A 24097-nucleotide genomic window follows, 5' to 3' on the forward strand; every position below is an offset into this window, starting at 1 on the left:
AGACAAGCCTAAGACACTACAACCTGCACAGAGTCATAACATCATCTCACTTCTAAGAATGCAATTACATAGAAGGTGAAACACTAAACACCATGGCTTCAGCAGCAGTATGCAACTGGTTCTAGGGAGAATAGCTTCCAATTAACGTATGAACAAAGGGAGAAAAATTGTGGAACAAAGGGAGAAAAATTGTGGAACAGCTTGGAATTTAGCCAGGATGGCAAGGCCAACAGTCTTGGTTAATAGTAAATCTTCATGGTAAAATACCTGTAAAGATATGAAGCAAGGTAATACTTTTGGTTCTTGTCTATCAGATGTCACCTCCTGAAGATACATACTTTTAAATGTCCTTCCCAAACTACTTTGCTTAAAAGCAGTCCCTGTCATCTCTTCTCAGCTGTCCTAACAAAAAAAATAGATCCAAATCTGTCATTGTGGAGAAGTGACAGAACTATGAACAGTCAACATCACCCTTTCTGCAAGTTTTATGTCAGTGGAAAGAAAAACAGCCCATTAAGGTAATTCAACATACAACTAAGGGATCTTCTATTAAATCTACAGAACTAGGTCTAGAGAACTTTTTGCATGTACCTGTAGCACTTACAAACATTTAAATTTACAAGGACTTCAAACTGCAAAATCTGGCAAGATGAGAGACTAAACTGAGACTGTCACTTCTCAGCTGGTAGCCTTGCATACACTCTGTAAAAAAACCAACTGTGCTCTTGAAGGAAAATCTTATGACATAAGCTTTTACTCCTGACAGAAGTTACCTTTATCCATACTTAGAAACAGGTTTTGGAATACAGGAATACTTAGCAACATCATTCAGAAAAAGCAAAAAGTAGTAGAGATTTCCGATATAGCAAAGTGTATATACTGTATATACTATACAGCTGGAGAAAAAAAGGTTCAAAATATCTCATAAAAAGTAAAGCTTTAAACCATCAAAATTTAAGAGATTACTTTCAACAAAATATCATCTTTTACCTTGCCATGCTTTGCTTCTGACCCATGGATGGATAGTACCCCTGTTTTCAATTCCACAGCCCTCAGCAAGTAAAAATTTATTTACTTTTTTTGAAATTTCCAGTATTCTCTTAAAACACCAGCAGCATTTTAATTTCAATTATTATAATAACTGATCCCTAAAGAAAGAACTTTAAATACTCCAAAAATTAGCTGCAGTTAGAAAGTACTGCTGAAATATAAACATTACAATAGATTTTCTTTCAAGAGCACCTGTCACTTTTAGCAGTTATTTGATTAATGATTTTCAGATGAACAGAATAATTCTAGTACATGCTTTTATCATTTAATTATCTACCTCATCTAAAAAGCTGCAAACAAAACAGTGAAGGCAACACAAGCACATATGTCCTGTGAACAGAGGCTGTGAAGTAAGGACCACTACACAATACATTTTCATTCCTTAACTGAACTCAGTACCAACACTCAAAAGCAAAGAAACAAACCTTAATTTAGGCAGACTTTTCATAACAAACATACCATAAAAGAACTGTATCTATTTGCATATATAAATCATGCACACAGTTTTAACACTGTGCTCTTTTCCTTTCCAGTTATAACAACACTTGAATACATGGTTTTATTGAAGCTACTAACCTTCCGTTTTTCTAATAAATGTCAGAAGTACAAATCTTTTTCAGCTTAATGGCACATAAAACTTGTTGGCACAAACATTGATACAATTTACTGAATTATTACAAGTAAATTAATTTTAATATCTCTCATGAACTGCATAAGAAAGTCATTATTTAATGAAAGATTTCTTCACTGCCATGTACCTGAGGGAGGAATATAGTACAAAAATTTATTAAATTTTTTTTATATCCACAAGGTGAAGTTAGTTAGATTTAACATTATCATTTTCCTCTGTGCAAATCCACTTCTCAAATATTCTTTATAAAAGCCAAGAAGATGCAATACAAGTTTAAAATCAAAGAAAATACCACCTGATTTCAGTATATTTTAGCACACTGCAGTTTAGCATCTAATAGTTTTATCAGTCTTTAAAAAAATACATTTTACTAATAATTCACCTGACCACTCCTTAATCTTTGGGGGATAAGAATGGGAGGACTCTAATATACTTAATTCTCAACAGCTCTTATGTTGTTCTCTTTGAGACAGGAGGATTTTTAAAAGCCTCTCAGATCTTTGATTTTTAAGTTATCAATACAATTTTGAGCACCCAACACACAGTTGGGTCACCAAAAAATCACCAACACCTCATAACTCAGGTATAAGAGAAATTCATGGTAGCAAAGGGAGAATAAAGGTGTACAGAGATATAACCAATTCCTACTGAGTCTGGGTTTAACAAAATTCAAGCAAATAATATGCTGAAGTTTATATAATTTGCATTCTCTTTGGGAAATATATCTGTGTATACAGTTGAGTAAAGAAAAAGCTCTTGCACCTTTCTTTATGATCTGCATTACACATTTGGTGAATGCACTTTTAAATTACTGAACAGCTTTATACCATAGTCAACTATTTGTGGATGGAAACAAAGTAGGTAGGTGCTGTTCTACATTTTATTTGAACAACATATGCACACATGCATATACTTAATTAAAAGTTGACAGTTATAGCTGGGAAGAATTGTTACATGACATTCCCATTCCCCATGCTAATAAAATGCCATTGTCAGCCAAGATGTTTTAAACCCAGCAGAGAAGGTAACATATATGTACTGAGTGCAACCAAAACATCTGCCCCCAAAGCTTTGGCAAAATGAATTATTGCCTCCATTCTAAACTGCTGCCTTCAATTTTATCTGAATGCACTCATTCTAATTCCACCTTTGTCTAAAAGGAATTTTGCAAGTAAGCTGGACATCTCCCGTCTTGAGACATTTGCACTCTTTCATCAGCACTCATTTGCATTCTTACCAGTACACATGAAATTTTCATTGAACTTTAAGACTCCTACTGGCAGATAACACACTACAAAACCATGAAAGTGAACATGCAAATTAAGACTCCCATTAATCACTAAATGTTACCAAGGAAAAGAAAAGAGAGATTAGGAGTAGATGGCAATAAAATGCTGCATGAAGCATGCCATCTCCTGAATCTCTGTGATATGTAAAATTACAGATCTCCCCTCATGAACATACGGACATGTCTTGAGAAGGTAAATTACACATTCTTCAGTAGGTGAACATTCAGAACTAAAATACAGAAGCATTATCTGTTGTGTGCATCCATACTGCCTAAGGAAAAGTAGGCACTCACACTTTGAAAATATAAGATACTTCACTGAAAGAAAACTGGCAATATTTGTATTATACATATGGATTGCATTATAAATTTAAAACTATAGTATGAGAGGAAATACACTTTTAGATTCTTAAAATTATAATTAATTTATTTTTGTGTGTACAAAGAGCTAACATTAACGATAACACAAGGGATTCTGATTTTGTTTTAAAAAAACCTTAATGGACATTTCAGAACTTTTCATGAAATTCATAGCTCTGAGAATGTAGATAATTCAATCCTGCAGAGCACTTAAAAGCAACATCTTCAGGATAAAATTTCCAGACAAATTCTTCAGGAGTAAACCCTTGGCCTTGTACTCAGTATGCTCACAGGACAAGTACACAGAGTCAAAGAATCAGCTTGCACAGATTGCGTCTGTGATCTGGATGATGCTTTATAGGTTTCTACTTGGTCTCCTTTACCTTATTACATGTTTAAAAGTTGAGAAACAGAGCACCAGAATCAGTTCCTTAGGTTACCAGCTGTCCAAGTGGAATGTCCTAGGTACAGAATAAGATTTAATTTGGCTCCTCTTCCAACTTCTCAACAGCCTGTTACTACTCTTTATGCTATCCTTTGTCCCTGGTTTTGTGAAAGCTCTCCTCAGACAAGTGACGTCTGTAATTATTTCCAGGGATGGTACTTTTATTAATTTTGGTCACAAGAGGTTTACTTTCTAGTCATACAGTCAGTTGTACAGTTGTACAGGGTAACAAAGAAAGTGAAAGAGTGCTGGTATGACTGCTTTTAAATGAGATGGCCATTAAGGATTGTCCTCAAGTAAAAAAAAAACCCTGAGTCCTGGCAGAACAAAGACAGTACAGGTAAATGCAGGTCCCAAGTAAAGGAGATAAGGCACCAGACTCTTCAGCACAGTCCTAAAAGTGAGAAGCCTAAGAGAAATAGGAAGGAGAGCAACCAAAACTTAAGCAGAGGACATGGATTTCAAAGTACATACACAGGGTTTGAAAAGAAGGGCCCTGGAGATGTGTGTGCCCAGCAGAGCCCAAGAGCAAAGAGAAAACAAAGTAAGAAATATTAAATAAATTCCTAACCTTATATTTATCTTTTACTGTTCAGAGGAAACATCAAGTATTTTAGAATTCCTTCTGTAAAGTCTCAGGCTATTTGCTGGAATGATCAGCATCCATAATAATACAAATTATAATGTGAACACCCACAGAAAGAATGTACTGGGAAATTTTCAGGCATCTGGACAGAAGACACACAGTGAAAGTTCAGCACAGATTCTGTAGACCTGGGAAACTTCTAACCATAAAGAAAAGAAAATTGGGACAGAAATGTAATGAGCGTTTCAACAAAGAGTATCGAAAAACCTTGAATTAAACTGTCCTTGCTCAGCTAACTGGCTTCTACAGTAGTATTTGAATTATCTACACTTTATATTTCTTCTCATTTTTAACTAATTAAGAATTCTTTTTTTTTTACAGGAGGCAAAAAAGAAGTAGTGATGAATTTAAATTCAGAGCCTCCTACATCCCTCACACCCCACAATATGTAGCAAAGACATAATAGTTCTTTGAGCAGCTTCTATACCCATAGCAGAAGTACTAGTTTGGTCTTTTTAAAATTCTACATCTACAAAACTGTTTGCAAAGGTTAGACAAGGACTGGACAAAAAAGTACAGGTTAGCATTTTTTCCAGAATTCCCATCTGCATCTCTCAGAAGCATACACTACACACCCATTCTGCTGAATAAATGGACTGGCGAAAAAAGCATGCATGTACCTCTTCTTTCTAGAGAGATTCAGTACTTCCTAGAGAGAAATTCAGTACTGTTGGGGTTGAGGAATGGTACTCCCCAATTTAGTTCTCTGACAAAAGCTCCCCAAACCACACTGCCACCCCCTTGCTCCTTCTCTCCTCCTCTCCACCCTTCCCCACTGGGAACATTTGTTAGATAACTTGAAGTATTTATCTTCCACTATATTCCCCACTGGAAATATATCTTCCACCTACATTCCCCACTGAGGGTGACCAGGGAGGAGGATGGGAGGCACAAAAGGCAGAGATCATGGGGTGAGATAACGATTTACTGGAAACAGCAACGAGATAAGAAAACAACCAGATATAAATACTAATACTAAAAACATACAAAAGAGTGGGTAATTTACAAGCAAAATGCTCACTGAGAATGATGTGATGACCACAGCCACGTTTTTTCCCCAACCAGAAGCCACACCCTTTTTCTCAGAAGCCAGCCTTCCCTTCCTCTACTTCCAACAATAACCTGAAGTGGTATTGTATAACATCTGGATTCACACCCTGTCAGCCACACCCTCTCCTGGCAATTGCAATAAAATTAACTCCATCCTTGGCCAAAATGAGGACAAGTACTTAAGAGAAAAAGACTACTACTCAATCTGCAAATTTTCCTTTTCTCTGTGAATTCTTTGTATTTGCTGACAGTATCACAAAGGGAAAACCTCACGGATATGAAGATGAGGAATTTAAGCAATAAAACTGTAAACACAGCTCAATAAAACAGGACTGGCCAGTTACTTGTTTATTCTCTAAAACAAATCTGAACACGATGCCTTTGAAAAGTGTGTTTCAGGTCTGGCAGCGGCAGATTTTTAGGTAAGTCCATATGGCCATGAAGGTACATGATATTTGACTTCAAGGTCTTGTCACACACAACCTTCCAAAAATCTGCAACCTTCCAGGCACCACACTGTCAAATCACATGGATTTGTGCCAAATTTCTGAAGAGAGATATAGCAGAGGCTTTTTGGTACTACGCAGAACCCAATACCATGAAGCAATGGGTTTGTATAGCAATTTGGTTGAACAATGCAGTCTAAGACCATTTGTGAAAGGATGACTAACCCACACCCATCTGAGACAGTCTGACTGTGTTGTGTTCTTGTTAATTCCAGCCAAGTGCAGATAGAGACTACTGAATTGTACTTCATGAGAATTCATTCACAGGAGAGCAAAGTTACCTGAAGCTTCACATATGCTTCTTGGTGTCCAAGGTGCAGTGTTTGCATGACAGTCACAGAGAACTAAGATGAACTGATGGCAAAGAGAACTTTCAGGTGAGGAAGAAGACTTTCAGAAAGCTGGATAAATTGCATTTCATCTATTCAAGCACCAGATGATTTAGTTAGGACAAGCCAGTGAGATTGCTGCTCTCCTTCAGAAGATGGCTCTCTTAGACTGACAAAGAGCCAGAAACAACTACAGCAAGACTTGCCAACCCACTGTGGGTATTGCAGCTGTAGATGACAGAAACTGTTGATACTGCAGTTTTGCCATAGTTGGCAAACACTGCCAATAGTGTTGAAACACCTTTCAGAAGCTTTCAGCTTTTAATACTAGCCTCTGTTATCACAGCAAAAATCCCAGAAATTAGTGCAACGATAAATAGTGCAAGACAAGAATGTTTGCTATTTCTCTACTGACTCCATGAAGGGATACAACTGGCCTGAAGTTTTCTCCTTGCTCAGCATCATCTCCCTCAGAGAAGAGCATCAAGCATAAAGAAAAAAGAATGAGGTAAAGACAGTACACTAAGACATTTCCTCAAAACATGTTGTAGATTTAATTCATTTGCAGCTCACTGACAAACTAAACCACAGTAATATCTGTGTCAAAGAACAACTTTTCTTCCACCAATACTTTTAATCTCTTATAGAACTCATGCAAACTTCCAGCAAGCAGAATTGTCAATGACAAGGAATTCCAGAGCTTAAACAAACACTGCTTAAAATCTGTTTGCTTTAAACCTACCAACTTTCTGGGAGCTGCCCAGGTATTTTTCTCTCCAAAAAGCATGCTGAGTGATGGGCAATTTCAGGGATTCCTTGCTTATGCCGCAGAGTCCTTTTTAAGGACTTTTTTTTAGACACATTTTAAGACACATTTAACCCCACACTCGGCTCAAGCACCTACCAATCTCAAAGACGAACATATACTACTTCTCTTGTTTCTCTCTTTCTCCAAGAGAAACCCTCTTGGAAGATTTCCAATCTTAGGATTTCCAGCTGGAGGATTTCCTCCAGCTAGTCCTAAGGAAATATGCAAGCTTCCCTGAAATTTTTATTATATCCCAGATTTTCAGACAAGAATTTAATCAGTAGCAGTTGGACAAAACAGTCAATTATTAACAGGTTCTTCAACTCTCTGCTAGATTGCCCAAGAAAGAATAAAGGAAACCAAATACACTATACAAAAAGCAGCCCCATCACTGTGTCTCCAATATGTAGGTCAACTGTTAGACCTACACATTAACATTACAGTGAAGCAATAATAAGGCAGTTTTGCATTATTTAATGTATTTCATGCTGATTATTCAATCAGATCCTCCAGAGGCAGAAGCATTTTCACATTCAACAGGAATAAGTCATGTCCACACAGGCTTTACTTTTATTAAGTACCAACATCTCAAACAAAATTTATCCTATTATTTAAGGGATTACTTTAAGAATTCATAATTGTTAGGCAGTTAAAAAAAAGCCTGCCTTACCTAAAATGAAAGGTAACAAATTACTTGTTCACATAGTCAGGTTTTCTATTAAAAATACAGATCCTACATTCAATGCAAAATTATCTTGAAATAAAATATTTACCTTCCCATTCTGCTGGAAAGTCACCAATTTGATATTCATATGCTTCACGATTTACTGCTTCTACAAATCTTCTTTCTGGTATAATCTGCCCTATAGCAGAAAAAAAAAGAAAAATACACATATTTATATTACATATTTATATATAAGTTTATATAGTTATATATATGCATTATATATAATATATAATGTATAAATACATAATTATATTTTTATATATTTATATATACTATGTATTATATAATATGTATTTCCAAATAAATTTAAAACTGATCACCTTATCAATTTGAAAGAACCATATTTATTCTTGAGTGCAATGTCATACAAGATGAAAAGATTAAAATACTGAGAAAATTATTACCATCTAGATGCCAATTTGAAATGTTAACTTCAAGAAAAGCTTCCATGTTCTATTTCCAAGTTGCCTTCCAAGTATTACTGATGATGAAAAACAGCACTTAAAGCTCACTGGTTACGTTTGCAAAGCAGCCTCATACTCCAATCAATGGCCTTGTGCTTGTGAGATTTTTTACAGCTGCCTATAAACTAATTTTTTTTTTTTTTGTTACAAACCAAAATCCAGTAGGTAGGAATCTGATAGGGAGCATTCAGCATATTAAAAGGGGAGACAGTGTGGTGAACCTCAATCTATATCCCACATTCTGATTCTTTTATTGTCAAAGAATAATTAAAAAGTTCAAACAGGAAGGTGGTACACAGCAGATTGTCAGATATTATGCTACTGTAGGGAGAAAGAGTATTTTAATTTGCTTTTAAAATCAGCAAGCACTGGAAATATATGCAAGGTTCCCATCCCTCACAGAGAAAAACCTAACAATATTCCCTAGGCTCTTTCTACCAGCTTTTTCTCTTCCTGGGGTGCTGATATGAAGAAATTTGACATTTTGAGGAAACATGAAGTATCTGCATAAAAGAATTTATCTCATAATGAAGTGATTAATCCACTTCATTCCTTCAGTATGCTTTCAACAAGTATTTCAAATGAAGTTATTTTAAAACTTAATACCAGTTGGGAGTTGAAACCATTAGTAGCTAAACTCCACACTATTATTCATTATTAAGTACTTAATACAGTAAAATAAGAACTTGTATATAATCTGAAATTCCTTTTCTAAGATTCTTCTTTAGCTTTATATTTTATTTTTAAGCAATGAAACATTTTTATTCTTTCAAGATATGCAATCTAGCAAAGAATATTGTGTAGAATGCCTTTGTCTTCAACATTTTTAATCAGTGTTGAAAGTGATATGATTGATACTTGTTTGGTTTATAAGTATACAATTCCTACACGCTGATGAAATTGTAGTTTGTACCTTGCTGTAACATAATTTTTTTCCACAATACCATGGAAGATTTAATTTCTTACACTGTTCAACTATAAAGGCAAACAAAACTACAGAATTACTTTGTTCCCATACAGATATCCAGAAAAGCTGAAGAGGTATCTGATAAGGGCTGATCCTATACAAGTCTCCGAAAAAAACATTCTTCTCCAGTCTTGTAAAGTTAATAGACTTAAGACTAAAATTACTAGATTGTTAGAATAGCACCTTTTAAAAAACTGTTCATAATTTGAATACTACACCATCTGAATAAATCGCCATTAGAAAGAATAATGAAGAACTTTGTTTTCAAACTGCCACCACAACTTGTGACTAGTATTATTTAACAAAATATTCCACTTCTTCTGGTGCTTCTTCTTCCACTTCTTTCTTCTTATTATTATTCTGCAAGCTTTCATAAAACTCACATATAAATTCATCCTCCAGATCACACAGTCAAATCACACTGTAGAGCCAAACTCAGAAATTATTTCCCAAATGTGTTATTCTGAATGCTGCTGGTGGCTTTTAAGCCTCTCTGCATTTGTGATGCACACATGACACTAATTAATTTCAACTGTCTGATTCGTCTTGTCCCCCAAGGTGTTTTTTTTTGGCAGACCACCACTGACAAATAATTTACATAGCCTTTTGTAGGGAAGATCACACTGAAGCCTCTTTAAATGTAATTAAAACATTTTACAATTTAGGGAAAGGTTTTTTCATACTAAAGATTGACATTATTCACTGTTTTGCTTCCTTTTAAGTCATTCCCGTATTTTCAAACAAGTACTTGGGTCTTTTCTACAGCAGTGCAAGAAACTTCTCTTGTATGTGCATACATATGAAGCAATTAAAACCAGCACCAATAGAACAGTTTTAACTTTAAAATTAACCTTATTTTCATGTGACCACTGGGTGTTAGAAACACTGAAGAACCATCAATGCTTCAAACTGGGATTATATATATCATACAATATATCCAACTGTGTCTTAAAACAAAAAGCAGGTCACTTCAGAAAGAATTTACCAGATGTACAGCATATTCACATAGAATATCAGATACAACATCGTTTACACTGAACAGCAAAGTAGCCAAGACTGCAGTTTAAGCCTGCAAAGGGCCAAGAAGCATTAAGTAATTGACAGATCTTTCAGCAAGTGATATAGTATTTACATATGTAACATTTATATACTTTCTTACTTCACATATTTTCTCTAAACCTTTCAGTCCCCATCTATGGAAAAACCTATCTGTCGTGACTGAAGTGAATACAAGCCCCAAAACAAAAATGTTTCGCAGAAGTTTTGTGGCCTGCTGGTGTAAGAAGGGGATAGTCAAAGCCAACAAAGGAAATATTCAGTGAAACAGAGGTAGCCAGCCTTATTGATAGACTAAGGAGCCTAGAAACCAGATTATATTTTCACAATACCCTTGGTTAACAATAGATATGCACAGATGTTATAAAATTATTATTTCAATTTTTCATTAACTTCTAAGGAAGAAGAACTTTCTATGGGTAAAATATCCTAGTTTACCCACTGCACTCACTAAATGTGATATATATATATGTATTTACATTTAGAAAAAGCCTTTGAAGAACCTTCCAGATGAAAATAAATAATGAATCCCAAAACTGTGGTGATCTATAACCAAATTATTACTATTATGATACCAATGTCTAAAAAAAAATAAGTATACACACCATTCTAAAGATCTTCAGCAGCCCTAGATTTATTTTCACTGTTTACAAAACCATTATTTGAAAAATATTTCCTGTTACCCTCAAACTAGTCTGTACAAAGTGTACAGCTAAACAAAGCATGGCACACATAATCAGTGAGAGCAGAAATGGGACTAGCAGCAGGGAGAGAGATATTTCTGGTACCTGAACTGAGCTGCCTGAACAAGAGCCCCTGCCAGATATAAAATACTGGCATGTGTTGAAGTCAGCAGATGGAAATACGATATCCCTCTCACACACTACTATGTGACAGTAAGAATTCCCATTCAAACTGAATGAATATCAGATGTTCAAGAGAACCCAGGACCAGGACTATTTTGGCTTGCTGATTTGCAACGTCTGCATGCTAAGAGTCCATGGAAGAAACACTGTGCTAAGATTTTTTATTTGAAAATGCACAGACTGAATATGCAGCCTTTGTGAATTTAAAGCATATACCAGTTTGCACAGCAGTGCTCTAAACTTCATTATGAAACAAGCATTTTTAAAGCATACTTTTTTACTGAAGTGCTGTGTACTTTGAAGAGATTAAATTATACTTCATTCACTAACAGCCTATTATTTCCTTGCCAACAACCTAACATAAACTTCACTACTCTAAAATCTTTTTCAGTGGTATCTTACAACATTGAAGGAAGAGGTCACCCATTTCTTTCCTGTTAGGTAACCACCAAATAAACTGTAGTTTTGCTAAGTGTGAAGCAGTACTTAAATTACCAAAGCAACTGAACTATGAGCAGTTCTTCATCCAAAGCAGAGTAAGAACTACTCTAGAAGTAACAAATGTAGATTTACATATCTATAGGCTGTGGGAGCAGCCCACAACTGTCAGAATGAGACCAAGAGTTTTCATCTCCACTGATGAAGGGAAAAAAGTTTGTTGCAAAAGACAGCCCTTTTAAAGGTGAGTCTTAATTTGTGAAAGCCACTATATTTCCTTTGCATAAATTTTTAGCTGAGGGAATCTGTTCAATGATGACTGTCTTCATGTTACCTCATGGTCATAATTCCAGTGATTGTGCAATGATTATCTTTGCCTTAGGAAAGACATAAATATTTTAAAATAGTATCTTTTTTTCCAAAGAATTATGATTTTTTTTTCAAATCTAGATTTCTATGAGGTTAATTAACTTCTGCTTAGTGCAAATTACTAAGTTCCAACATTTCATTATATTCATTCATACAATACAGTATTCTGAAATACAAAAAACAAAGTATTTGCACCTAACATCTATCACTTACAGATGTCATTATATTTTCTCCAATAATTAAAACACTTGAAATCATCTAAAATGCTTTATGCTTTATAAAATCATAACAGAAACACATTTCAATTTTTAAGAGCAGCAAGGCCACAGATGTTCGATGGTTCTGGTTTCCATTAACCTGAAATGAACCAGATTTCCAGTTTTACAGCAAACTGATTTCCAGTTTTAGAGCAATGCAAGATCAAGCAATATTATATTTGTTAAGTGCTGGCTCAGCACGTCCAAAATAGCTGTAATTACCAGGCACTCATGGTCAAAAATTCTATTTCAATTTTGCTATTTCTATTTACATTTTAACCGCAATACATTCAGCTTTCCACAGTCTTCAAGTACTAATTTCTTCCCAAAGACAGACATGCTTCTTCAGACCTCTATTGAAAGTTTGAAGACATGGAAATTGCTTCCATTTTTGGGAACATGTATTGTCAAAGAAGCAAACTCCCATACACTACAAACATCACAGTTCCTTTTCACTTCCCAAAAGAATTGCCAGCTGACAAAGCCAGTAACTTCCTCCGGGATCAGTGCCCATGGAGTTTATATATGTTCACACAAATCTTATGTTTTGAAAACCTGCTGTATCTTAGACTGTGGCAGTTAAATAAAGTAACATTTGTTCAAGACACAATTTCCTTCAAGGGACAGACAAATCCCTCTGCTAATTATCCACAACCATTGTAGCCCTGAGCTCTCTTAATCTGGCAGCAGGATGCAATGTCACCAGTTCCCATTCCCTGCTCACCACTAAAACTTATGTTTTCCTCCTCATCTGTGGAGGCCTATACATACCACGTCTTTAAAAAGAAGCACTGTTTTGTAAATGAGTCTACAATAATACTACTGGAATTATGCAACATTATATTCTTTTGGGAACACAGGTGCAAATGATACTAGCACAAATGACAATTCCTTGGAGAGCTGATGGAAGCTCAGTGGTCTGTCACAGAGAAGCTTTCTCCCAACTGTTCTTTCGGTTTCTTTTGCTCTATCAGATTCAAGAAATGCTTTTCTACCAATTACTGTCAAAATATGAATGAAACCAAGGATGAGGTGCTGAATTTATTCTGTAAATGTATGGAAAATGGCTTAAAATGGGAACTTGGCATGTATAAAGGGAATTTAGCAAGCAGATAGAAAACACACAGTAACTTGTACTCTTATAAATAAAAACATAATGCAGGGAGATAAACAAAAAGGCAGTGATATAGGGAAGAGAAATGGGTAAGTAACAGCAAGGGTATGAATTGCAAATAAAATGGAAAGCCACAGCCATGAACAACATCCATTTTGCAATATGACCCAACACAGCAGTGTTACAGACTGGTTTGGATGATTCATTACATTTCAATTAGAAATCTCCTGCAAAAACTCATTTACCATCTCCACTTTTTCTAGAACAAAGAGATTATTACAACTAGCTGCACGCACATTCTCAGGGTGATAATGCTACTTTTCGGGTTTAGTGTATTTTAATGAATTTTACAAAAGGATTACAGGTGTGAGATTTGCAAAGAAAATTCAGTCTTATATTAGGTCTGAACACAATTACAGCTAATACTGTACTGCACTTGATGGATTAAAGAATACTGGTACTACTATTGAACTGTGTTTGCTTTTCATTGTGGAGGTTAGGGAAGAACACTCATCAGTTTCAGCCACAGTCAACCCACTAGTTCAACTTCTGAAGAAAGTTAGGTAAAGTATTTGAGATGTATTACCTACTTCATGTATATGCATATCCTACAAACATTTAAAGAGCCTTAAATGTTTTTCTTTTTTCTACAAAATGGCATCTTTCATTTATAGAGATATTAAGAATGTTTCATTTATTTGATTACAGTTCTAAGATAAACAAGTATTTCAAATGTACTTTTTAAAACAATGTTAAACAACAAATATTAGTAAGCAATAATTTAATTGATATTTAGCAACTTAAAATCAGTCACCACTCAACAGATTTTTTTTTTTTTTTTGGGATTAGCCTCTAGCTTTACATTGTTAGGTTACTTTGGAAGCTCTCTTCAAAAGTTCATTTCTTTAAGCTGGCCTGTGTGCGTGTACCCATTAGTTAAGAGTGCATGGTTACTTTCCAGTAACACTGATCTGGAGAAGAAAGCTTTTTACATCTGAGTCAACACATTATTTTATTTTACTTTTCTACTCAACTCTCAGACCTTGTGTGGTCTCTCTTCAATTTAGAAAGAGCAAATGCATTAAGTCCATATTGACAGTTTTTCCTGTTCTAGTTTCACAGTCCTAGCTTAACTAAATTGTAGACTAAACAGAAAAAAACAGAAGTCTATGTGCTTTCACAGTGTCTAAGTACCTAATCATCAAGTATTTAAACACCTATTTGAGCACTCATTGATTTAAGAGTATTGCACCAGGTGCAACTATTTGAATAATTGTCAGTAAATTTATACAAAAATTTCTATGTGAAAGCATTTACCCTGATGCCAGAGAAAGAAAAGAAGAAAGAACACTTTTGGATGGCGACCTTTAGAATTGTATAGCTTGTAGTAACTGTAATACAAGTGTTTGATACAGAGTTTACAGCCAGCAAAACCACAAGCTGTTATAAACACTATAACCAAAAAATTACAGTTACTCTATTATGCTTTATCAATTTAATCTCTAAAATGTGAACTCTCAGAAATAAAGATGCTCACAGAGATTTTCATCATCACAAAGTTGCTCAATTAACCTAATTAGCATTCTACCTCATTCTTCTCTGGTGTGAGCAGCGAAGATATGTGATGCCCATGTCTACATATTAAGATGTCACATAAGCACTTTGATTCTTAAATATCAAAACCACATGAATTGTGTCTCACCATACTGAACCACAACTCTGTATTGTCCAGCTGTTGGAACTTCCTTTTTAGTTTCTGCAACACTTGAATGCCTACTGACCTCAAAACTTGTACCTGTTGACCTTCCTTAACTGCAGCAAAGGATGGCACCAGTGCAGACTACAAACTATGAGGAACAGGCTTCTGGACACCGCTTGGTAGGTGTTGCTGCCTTGCAGTGCATTGAGAGCTGCAGGCAGAAATCTCTAACACCAAGATTAAAGAAAACACCTCAACACTGAGGTTCTCTCTCCACAGTCTTAAGATACACAGATATTCTGAAACAAAATCATCAAAGGATTGACAACAATGACACTGTTTTACTGCTTCTAACATGAAAGAAGATACTTCAGAAATATTTGATCTTTTCCTTTTCCTGACCTCTTTCTTCTATAAAAACAGAAAGAGATAGAAATATACAAAATACTGTAACCAAAGAAGATATCATTTGTCTTATATTCTGTTATAGCACTTGCCTCAATATCATTTCTTACTAATGGTTCTGATAAGATAAATTTGCTTTATGTGAATGCATATTTATTTTTTTAAATGACCAACATAATGAGACTTGTTACTCAGAGAAATAAATTCAAATCTTACACATTCTCTCCTATCTGTGTATGTGTATGAATGAGATGAGATTTTCACCCCTAATAAAGATAACCTATTCTAGTATATTTCAATACCATTAATTTTCTATCCTGGGAATTTATTATACAATCAAATTACATGTATGATAAACCTTTTGTAACTATCAGTAAGTAATTTTTTTCAGTTTAAGGACACTTCGATTTACAGTTTCATTTTACATACTGTACAGATGACTGAATGTATATTTAAATATCAAAATTCTGGCATTTTTAGTTCAAATCAGTTAAACTGAAAAAATCTTTCCTTTCTGGCTGCCTATATTTCTCTTTAATCGTGGTCAGTATAGGACCTTATTACAAGGAATTTGTTACTATAGGGCTGAGGAAAAAATGCTAGCCTCACAAGTTTTGTCATTTTTTCCCCCCACTTCCCCTTCAGGCTGCTATTGTTGATGGCCTTTATGGAAATATAAATTCAATCAGCAGCTGCAAATTTCATGAGACGTCCATCTTCATGCTGAATTTCTAACTGAGTGTCAAAACAATCTGTGGATTTCTCCCTCATGAAACATGCTTTGAATTGTAAATTTCTTCAATTTTCTCATGTTAGAATTTGAGCTGCACTAAAATAGAGCCAGCCCAGATATAGTGCCTGCCAGATTGAGACAAGTAATTTTCCCCCTCATTATCTCAACTCTGACAATGAAAGGGTTAAAAATAACCCACAAAAACTTATGTCTCTTTTTTATTTTACATTTAAAAAAAGAAATTCTTTTTAGAAGAAAAACAGGACGGACTTCAAAACACTCCAAATTCTCTCAAATCAGCTATTTGAACCTACTATTCATTTACATTATTATGCAGTGATAAACCCCCAGAAATTAGTTGCAACAGAATTTAAAGAATTTCCTATGGTGCCCAAATAGTTCATAGATATAGTTTGTTTCTTCTAAGTCCCAAATCACATTAAATGTTGATGGAAAACAGAAAATAGATGCATAAATTACAAACATCAAAACTTTAGTAGAGTCTTGAACTGTTTACTGTTTTCTGGACACAATTTAAAAAAATAAAGTTCCTCATTCAATTACTATTTCTTCTAGTACCTTAGGAGGCACACATAGCTTATCAAGTATATTACAGCAGTTCAAATATTTTCCTTTAGGGAAACATTTGTTTCTCTCTTCTGTAGTCACTGACATTAAATATATAAAACAATACAGCTTTACCAATTTGCAAGCAAACTAATTTGTTCATTTACTATATAGAAAGGAAGTAAGAAAAAATTACACAGAGAAATTCACTATTAATGATGATTTATCTATTCATGTAGCTGAGAAGTAACTGACTTTCTGTTTGTTTTCTTCTCTCTGGGGATAAATATTGCAGTGGGATGGACTGAACTGCACTTCACCATCACTGAAAAGAATTACACTATTGGATGTTTAAGTACAAATACCATATTCTAAAACACAATACTGTCTTTCAGTTTAAAGAAAATTCAAATGGGCATCTTCTTTTTGTATACATCATACTTTCAGTTCATTATCAGAATGAGGAAAGAAACTTAAAAGTGAGCTACAGAGTAATTCCATTGCAAAAGACTTTTCACATACTAAGGTTTTATAACGTTGCAATCTCTACTCCTTTTATCATTAAATCATTTCTTCAGCTGAGTCATTTCCCATTCCCTGCCCCCTCCCTCAGTTATCTGCCCTGCATTCTGGTTTATGTGAACTGGAATGACCTGAGAGTTGATCACAATTCCCAACCCTCAAAACTGATCTACACACTTTTCCTGACTGGTTTCTTAAACTTAAGTATAATTGACTGACTTGAAAACCAATAAACATGCAAGAGCACTAATCTATGTAAAAAATAAGGTTAGTCTCCATGCAAGGAAAGAACGCTGGTATGGAGTTGGAGAAGGACTTGCACTAGTGAGATGAAATCTTATTCTCTGGCAAACAGGCAGGTCAGAGGGGCATGTTGCTCAGAGGAAAATTATTTGGCTTCCTACACTTATTAAACTGACCCTAATAAACTTGCTGTTCTTAAAATGTGCCCTGCTCAGCATCACAAAAACACCCCTCAACTTTGCTGAAAATGTTATTTCAACAGAACTCTGCTTTAGTTTCATTGAGTTACAACATCCAGATCAAATAATCTCGATACTTCCACTTTTACACTGTCATATACTTATTAGCTTTAATAGCAAAACAAAGACACACACCAATCTCTCCTCTAATACACGTAATTTTATATAGTGAAGCCGATATTCTGTCACACATGACCACAAGTCACAAGTTTCAGCTATAAATTCTGCTTGGGTAGGTAGTAAGAGCAGTAATTACTGCATGTATTATAGCTATATATATAGCTTTCATTTTAACAGATTCTTGAATATTGTTTGGTTTTTTTTTTTAATCTGTGGAGCCTACCAGAAAGGAAGGTAGGCATAACAAGATAATCTAGTTCTATTTCTCAAAATATTGAGAGTACTACTGATAAGAGTTTGTGATAATTCAGAAGCACAGGAACAAAAAATCTTTCCTAACTGTATTAATCATTGTATAATTATTGCCCTCTTTAGGATTCAATTTTATTTTGCATTATTTCAAAACCTCACCATTTCTCAAAATAATTACATCAATTTTATCCATATCTTCCAAGTTCTAGGCCATGACATTTTATTAAAAATGCAGGGTGCTGAAGCACTTCCAAAAGAAGCTGATTAAACTTCCATTGAATACATTAAAGTGCAGAATTTTCCAATTTGTGTGTGGAGTCAGGCTTGCTAACCTCTAGGCATCCTACCAAAGCTGAAAACACCAAAGTAATTAAAAACTTAGGGAATTAAATGAAAACTTTTGAAAACAGTGTTAACAAGCCACACAAAGCTGCATAAAAGAAAACCCACAGCAGTACAAACCCAGCTGTCATCCCTTAAAACCTAGTATGATCTTTGTATTTCCCCAATGCCATCTTCTACTCTGTAAAGCCACTGAAAAAGTGATTCCTTTTTTTCCTTCCAATATAACCCTGGATGACATTAAACTTACATTTTGGCAAGGTATCAGAAGTACAACAAATAAACAAAAATTTTAACTTTTATGGCATTAAGGTACATCACCTGTAGATTGCATTACTTTTCTCCCACATTTGCTCCTAATTTAACAACACGTCCTAGACACACATGCATAGAAGTTCATGAAGGTTTCCGTTTTTCTCACCTTCTTCCTAAGACTACTAGAAAAGTTTGTAAATGGCAAGACTGTTTAAAAAGGTTGGGAGCAGTACCACCTTATGCAGCTTATTTTTATAATACAGCATAATCATGGAAAGTGAAATGAATAATAAAAAACCCAAAAGATCCATTACTTTCTCATCCAAAGTATTCTGTTGCAAGGCAGTCCCTATGTAATCTAATAATTCCATTCAAAAAACCTGAAAAGTATATTGTTGAAAATTGATGTGAAGTTTAATCAAGTCTTATAAAGCAAACAAGACACAGTTTCCAAAGCAGGCACATGCAGTGGTTAAAACGGTATTATTTGGAGGACAGTCAGTTGATTCACCTTGGGCATAAAATCCACACCCTCTCTGGGAACATGAACTCTCATATGTTCTACTTGGCCTTCATGGGTTATGGCACTTTGACAAGGAAGCAGGGATGCGCTACACAAAGAATACTGCAACAGTGTCCAGTGTACAGTGCCTGGTACCCAAATTCTCTCAGGAAAAACCTGTGGAAAAGCACTTGGACACCAGCAAGAAGAGAAAGAAAGAAACATTACAGTTGTTAACATTGAGGGAGAAGGAAACAGAATCACAGTTACTTCCATCAACTGATGGATCCCTAGAGAAAAATTGTCATATTAACCCAGTAAAGTCCCAGGGAAATTAAAAAGTGAATGGAAATGTCAGTTTATCCCTCAGGCAAAAACTGATCCATTTCTAGAATTCTATAAGCATTGCTTAGATAATGGCATCTATAATAAAACAGCATTACTCCTAATATTCACAAGGTTTAACTTTTAAAAGGAAACATTGTTAATATCCAGCCTCCCAAAAAATGTTTCTCAGTATAGTAGAAATCTGTGTGCATGTTTCCAGAAATGCTTGTGGTTCCAGACCTTTGAACCATTAGCAAAACTGTAAGAATAATAATAATGTTGCTCAGTGACCTCCAATATCACTATTTATGATAGCCTCGAAAGCCTCATCTGGAGTGATACCATGCTAATTAATGCATAATCAAGCAAACTTTATTCTTTTTTTCTGTTATTCTATGCATTAAGTGTAATTTTCAAATATTTTTCATCAATGAGATGAGCAACAAAAATAATTTAGAATCATTGAAAGTTCATAAAGAGCCAGTGTGCGCATTATAAGAGTTCTCTAAAGCTTGATGTAAAAGGACAAAGATAACCATTAAATAATTTCTATGTATCTACTATTAAATACTAGCCTTCCATGTTTATTAATATTTACAACTGCATTCCTAGTCCCCATTAAACTAGCACAAGTTTCAATGTCTTTCTTTCACTTACTCACAGATTAGCTCAAACTGCTTTGCTATTCACCTATTTTCTCTTGACAAAGAGAAAAAACCCAACTAAACAACTACCATCAAAAAACCTTCACAGTTATTTCCTATGACATTTCATCTCCTCTACATAAACTTCCTGCCCTGAAGGGCACGAGTCTTACAGAATTTAGCAGTCAACAATGCAGAGAGAAATGTTAAAGACTCTCTAAATTCAATTGCTCTTGTAATCTGCATCACAAACAGCAGGTTCAGAGCACTGCCCTACAGAGAAAGTATTGAAAGGATACATTGAAAAGGAAAACAGGAGTGTGGACTTCCTTGAATGGATTCTCCCATCCAAGGAGAGATTTTATTTTAGAATAAAAAAGAGGGAAGCATAGAGATCCACCTTTTTTTTCTGAAGGCAAACAGTGAAAGTCCTGTCTATGATACAGGATAGTAGCTATCAGACTAATCCAACATCATATCTTATACATCCATCAGGCAAGTTGTTTTCTAAAAAATTTTTTCACCATTTCATTTTCTTTAGCACCTACTGAAACACCTAGTATGTATACTATCTAAACACTTATTAATACTATACTGAAGAAACTACCAATCACTTTCCTTTTAGTCCACTATTTTGCTGTTTTTCAGATGCAGACGTACTATTTGTTAGGTCCTTATGATACTTCAGGAAATATTTTAGTGTGTAATAATTCTACTGTCCACATTAAATATATTTTGCATCTGTCTTACATTTTACAACAAGTTGCAGGTTTTTATTCTCTAATTAAATACTGGTTTCAGTTATCCTTCATCTTCAGCCATTTTTTACTCATCACATTTACACAAATCTTCAGATGCATTCAGTAGCATCTTTTCTTTAGAGCCAACTCTAAGTCACTTTTTATACTTTTGGCCAGCTTCCTTATGCTGTATCTTTTCCTAATTAGTAATGTCATTTTTTTTTTTTTTAGTCAGCTCAATCTTCCTTCTAGTCCCTTCTTTTCTTCCCAGTTGAACTGATTGAAGTAATTGCATTCAGTCCAACTGGATAAAATGGGCAGACATACATACCTACAGATTCAAATCCAGAGTCAACACATTCTTGAGTCTCATTGCACAGATATGGCTCAGTATTTTACAGAAACACTTCAAAATATCTGCATTCACACTTCTTCACTTACAAAATGCATCAGAACCCCACTATGCCAATGTCAGTCCATAGAGTCTGCCATCCTATTAATGCAGACTATTACCTAGAAATTATTGCCTAGAAATTATCTCCTATAAACTGTTTCAATTTCACTAGCAGTTATGAGGTCTTCTACTACATACGATTTCATGATAGCATAATTATTTTAAAATACCAACACTTTATTAAATAGTGATGACTTAACCTACCCTGTGAACTTAAAAAAAAGTTTCAGACTGCCATTAACTCTTCAAAAATCTGAATGCCTTTTGAAAATACTCAAAATAAAGCAGTACTCAGTAAATTATAAACTGCCATCTAAGAACACAGCATTTTCTAAATTCACAGAAATATTACCTTCATCATCTGCAAGTTCCTTCAGCCTGACAGAAGACAAACTACATAACACACCTTGGGAAACAGCCCTGAGAAAAAGAGATGTATGCAGCTATTCAGAAATATGCTGGCTACAGATGAGCCGGGTAGTCAAAAGGGGTAAAATGTCATTGCTACCTGTGAATTGATACTAAAATTACACACAGCAGTTGCTATACTTTTCACAGCTGGAGGGTATGAGGGGGAGGTAGGTGAAAAGTCTAGTGAATACTGCATACATATCATAATTTGCATGGCCACTCCAGAGCCACAGAAGTGACAGAAAAAAAAAACAACTTGTAATTTGAGATAAGCTAAGTTTTAAATATAAAATCATTTCTTTCTGAATCAAAACTGTACAAGAGTCACCTTGCTAAAAATAAAACTAAAAAAAAAAACCCAAAAAACAACAGAATATGCTGTCAGTTCTAGAAATTATAATGTGCTTCACAGAGTAAATGTTCTACCCAACTGAAAAATTTCTTATTGTTTGTTAGCAGGACCAATACCTAAAATATAGTTCAATTTAAACTGAAAGATATTGCCTTCTAAGAAGAGGTGCACCATCCCAAAAATTATGAGTATTGTAGAGATTGAGCAACATCACTATTCACATTATACATTTATGCAATAATTAAACAAAATGTTAAAGATTAATACACAGTGGTTTAATTTGAGGAAAAACACCCACATTTCATATTGGTAATTGTCATGGGTAAACGGTATCTTGTGTCTCTGGTTATAAGGAGTCTGTGAGATTTAGCAATTTGCTGTATGGTGGTTATTTGCTGTTATTTCTTGCCCATTGCTGCTTTGCTTGTTAGTAAACTGCTATGTTTTTCATCTGTATCTACCCATACTCATTCCTTGCTGGAGGAATTGGTTGAAGCTATAAAGGGAGGCAACTCACTCTGGAGTGTTCACCTTTAGTGTCAAACCAAGACAGGGGAGGGACAAAACACTAGAACACTGCAGCAGATAGACTCTAAATCTCAGATGCGCATACATTTCTGCTCACCTTCCCCCTCTGAACTGCTCTACTGGGTCAAAAACCAGTTATAAATGGAGTGAATCAGAAATATCAACCACCATCTGACATTAAAGCTCCCACCAAAGAGTGCTTTTTAAAACTTTTCAGTCTTTAAATTCAATTTGTTTATTAACTATATTCATTATGAGGAAAATTTCTGATTCAATCCAATCCTTCTCCACCTCTCATCTTATTGCCATCTATTGTTTACTTATTTGGCCCTTTATGACATTTCCTCTATACAGTCTGGCAACAATATTGCTTTCCAAAACAACCACCACAATACCTTTTCTCACTAGTTACATTTTCTCTCTATGCTACTTCATAGGTTTTCAGGTTTTTCAGTTGCATCAGCAAGATGAGCTAGAAAAGCTCCAGTGCACTACTGCATTTACAGCAACTATTCTAACAGCTACTCTCAGAAATATGTAACTAATAATTATCTTGCAGAACTTACAAAGCTAGTGCCTCATGGAACTGCCTGTCCTTCATCCCTGCTTGTCTTCCAGTGTTTCACCTCTGGAGACACTGCAATCTTTGCAACACCAACACCCTTCAGACAAGTACTTGTACTACAGATACCACAATGTAACTCCTATCACTTTTACTATTTCTATTTGATTCAAATGACTGCTAAGCACCCTCCACAGTTCTGATGAGTTTCCTATTAATGTTCACCCATCTTAAAGACAGAAATAAATTCTTCTCTACTAAGAGTTTAGTCTTGCCTCCTTATCATCTTGCTCTCTCTCTGGCTTCCCCAAATACTTGTATAATTTTCACATAAAAATGAGCATGTCTAAACCACATCTTATTATCCTCCCTTAACACATATCCATGATAAATGTCATCATTCTCCTCTTTTCTTTCTGATACTCAGGATTTCTCTCCAATGCATAGGTTCTTTCTGTGTAAGACATTTTCACTAAGACTTTCCCGATTTTCTACACTGCTAAATCTACCTTTCAGGCACAACTACAATAACATAATTCTCCCTCGACACGGCATGTGCATCCCACCCTATTCATGAATTTATAACACTGCTGCAAAGATTGGTTATCTAGTCAGGAACTGTGGGAACTCAACTGTGTCTTTAGACCCTCAACAAGGTTTCTGCTTTTCCCTTGGACTACAGGGTACTTTGTTTTCATAATCCTGTGCAAGAAGGAGTCTCCTCTGTACCCTTTTCCTTTTTCTATAGCCTGAGACAGGTGAACTTCTATCACATATGGGTCTGTGTCAATCAAGCCAAATATATTTTCTGTCTCCTTCACTAAATGGA

General features: G+C 35.0%; 1 protein-coding gene across 1 annotated transcript in view; it reads right to left on the reverse strand.

Moving 5' to 3' along the window:
- The window catches only part of NDUFAF2 (NADH:ubiquinone oxidoreductase complex assembly factor 2), a 56905-nt gene that overhangs the window by 15654 nt on the left and 17154 nt on the right, over positions 1-24097 (reverse strand). The window contains exon 2 of the mRNA XM_062512940.1: positions 7887-7976. Coding sequence (XP_062368924.1) covers positions 7887-7976 — 90 coding nt within the window. The remainder of the gene's footprint in view (positions 1-7886; positions 7977-24097) is intronic.

This window comes from Cinclus cinclus, chromosome Z, assembly GCF_963662255.1.
Source record: "Cinclus cinclus chromosome Z, bCinCin1.1, whole genome shotgun sequence".
Classification (NCBI taxonomy): Eukaryota; Metazoa; Chordata; class Aves; order Passeriformes; family Cinclidae; genus Cinclus; species Cinclus cinclus.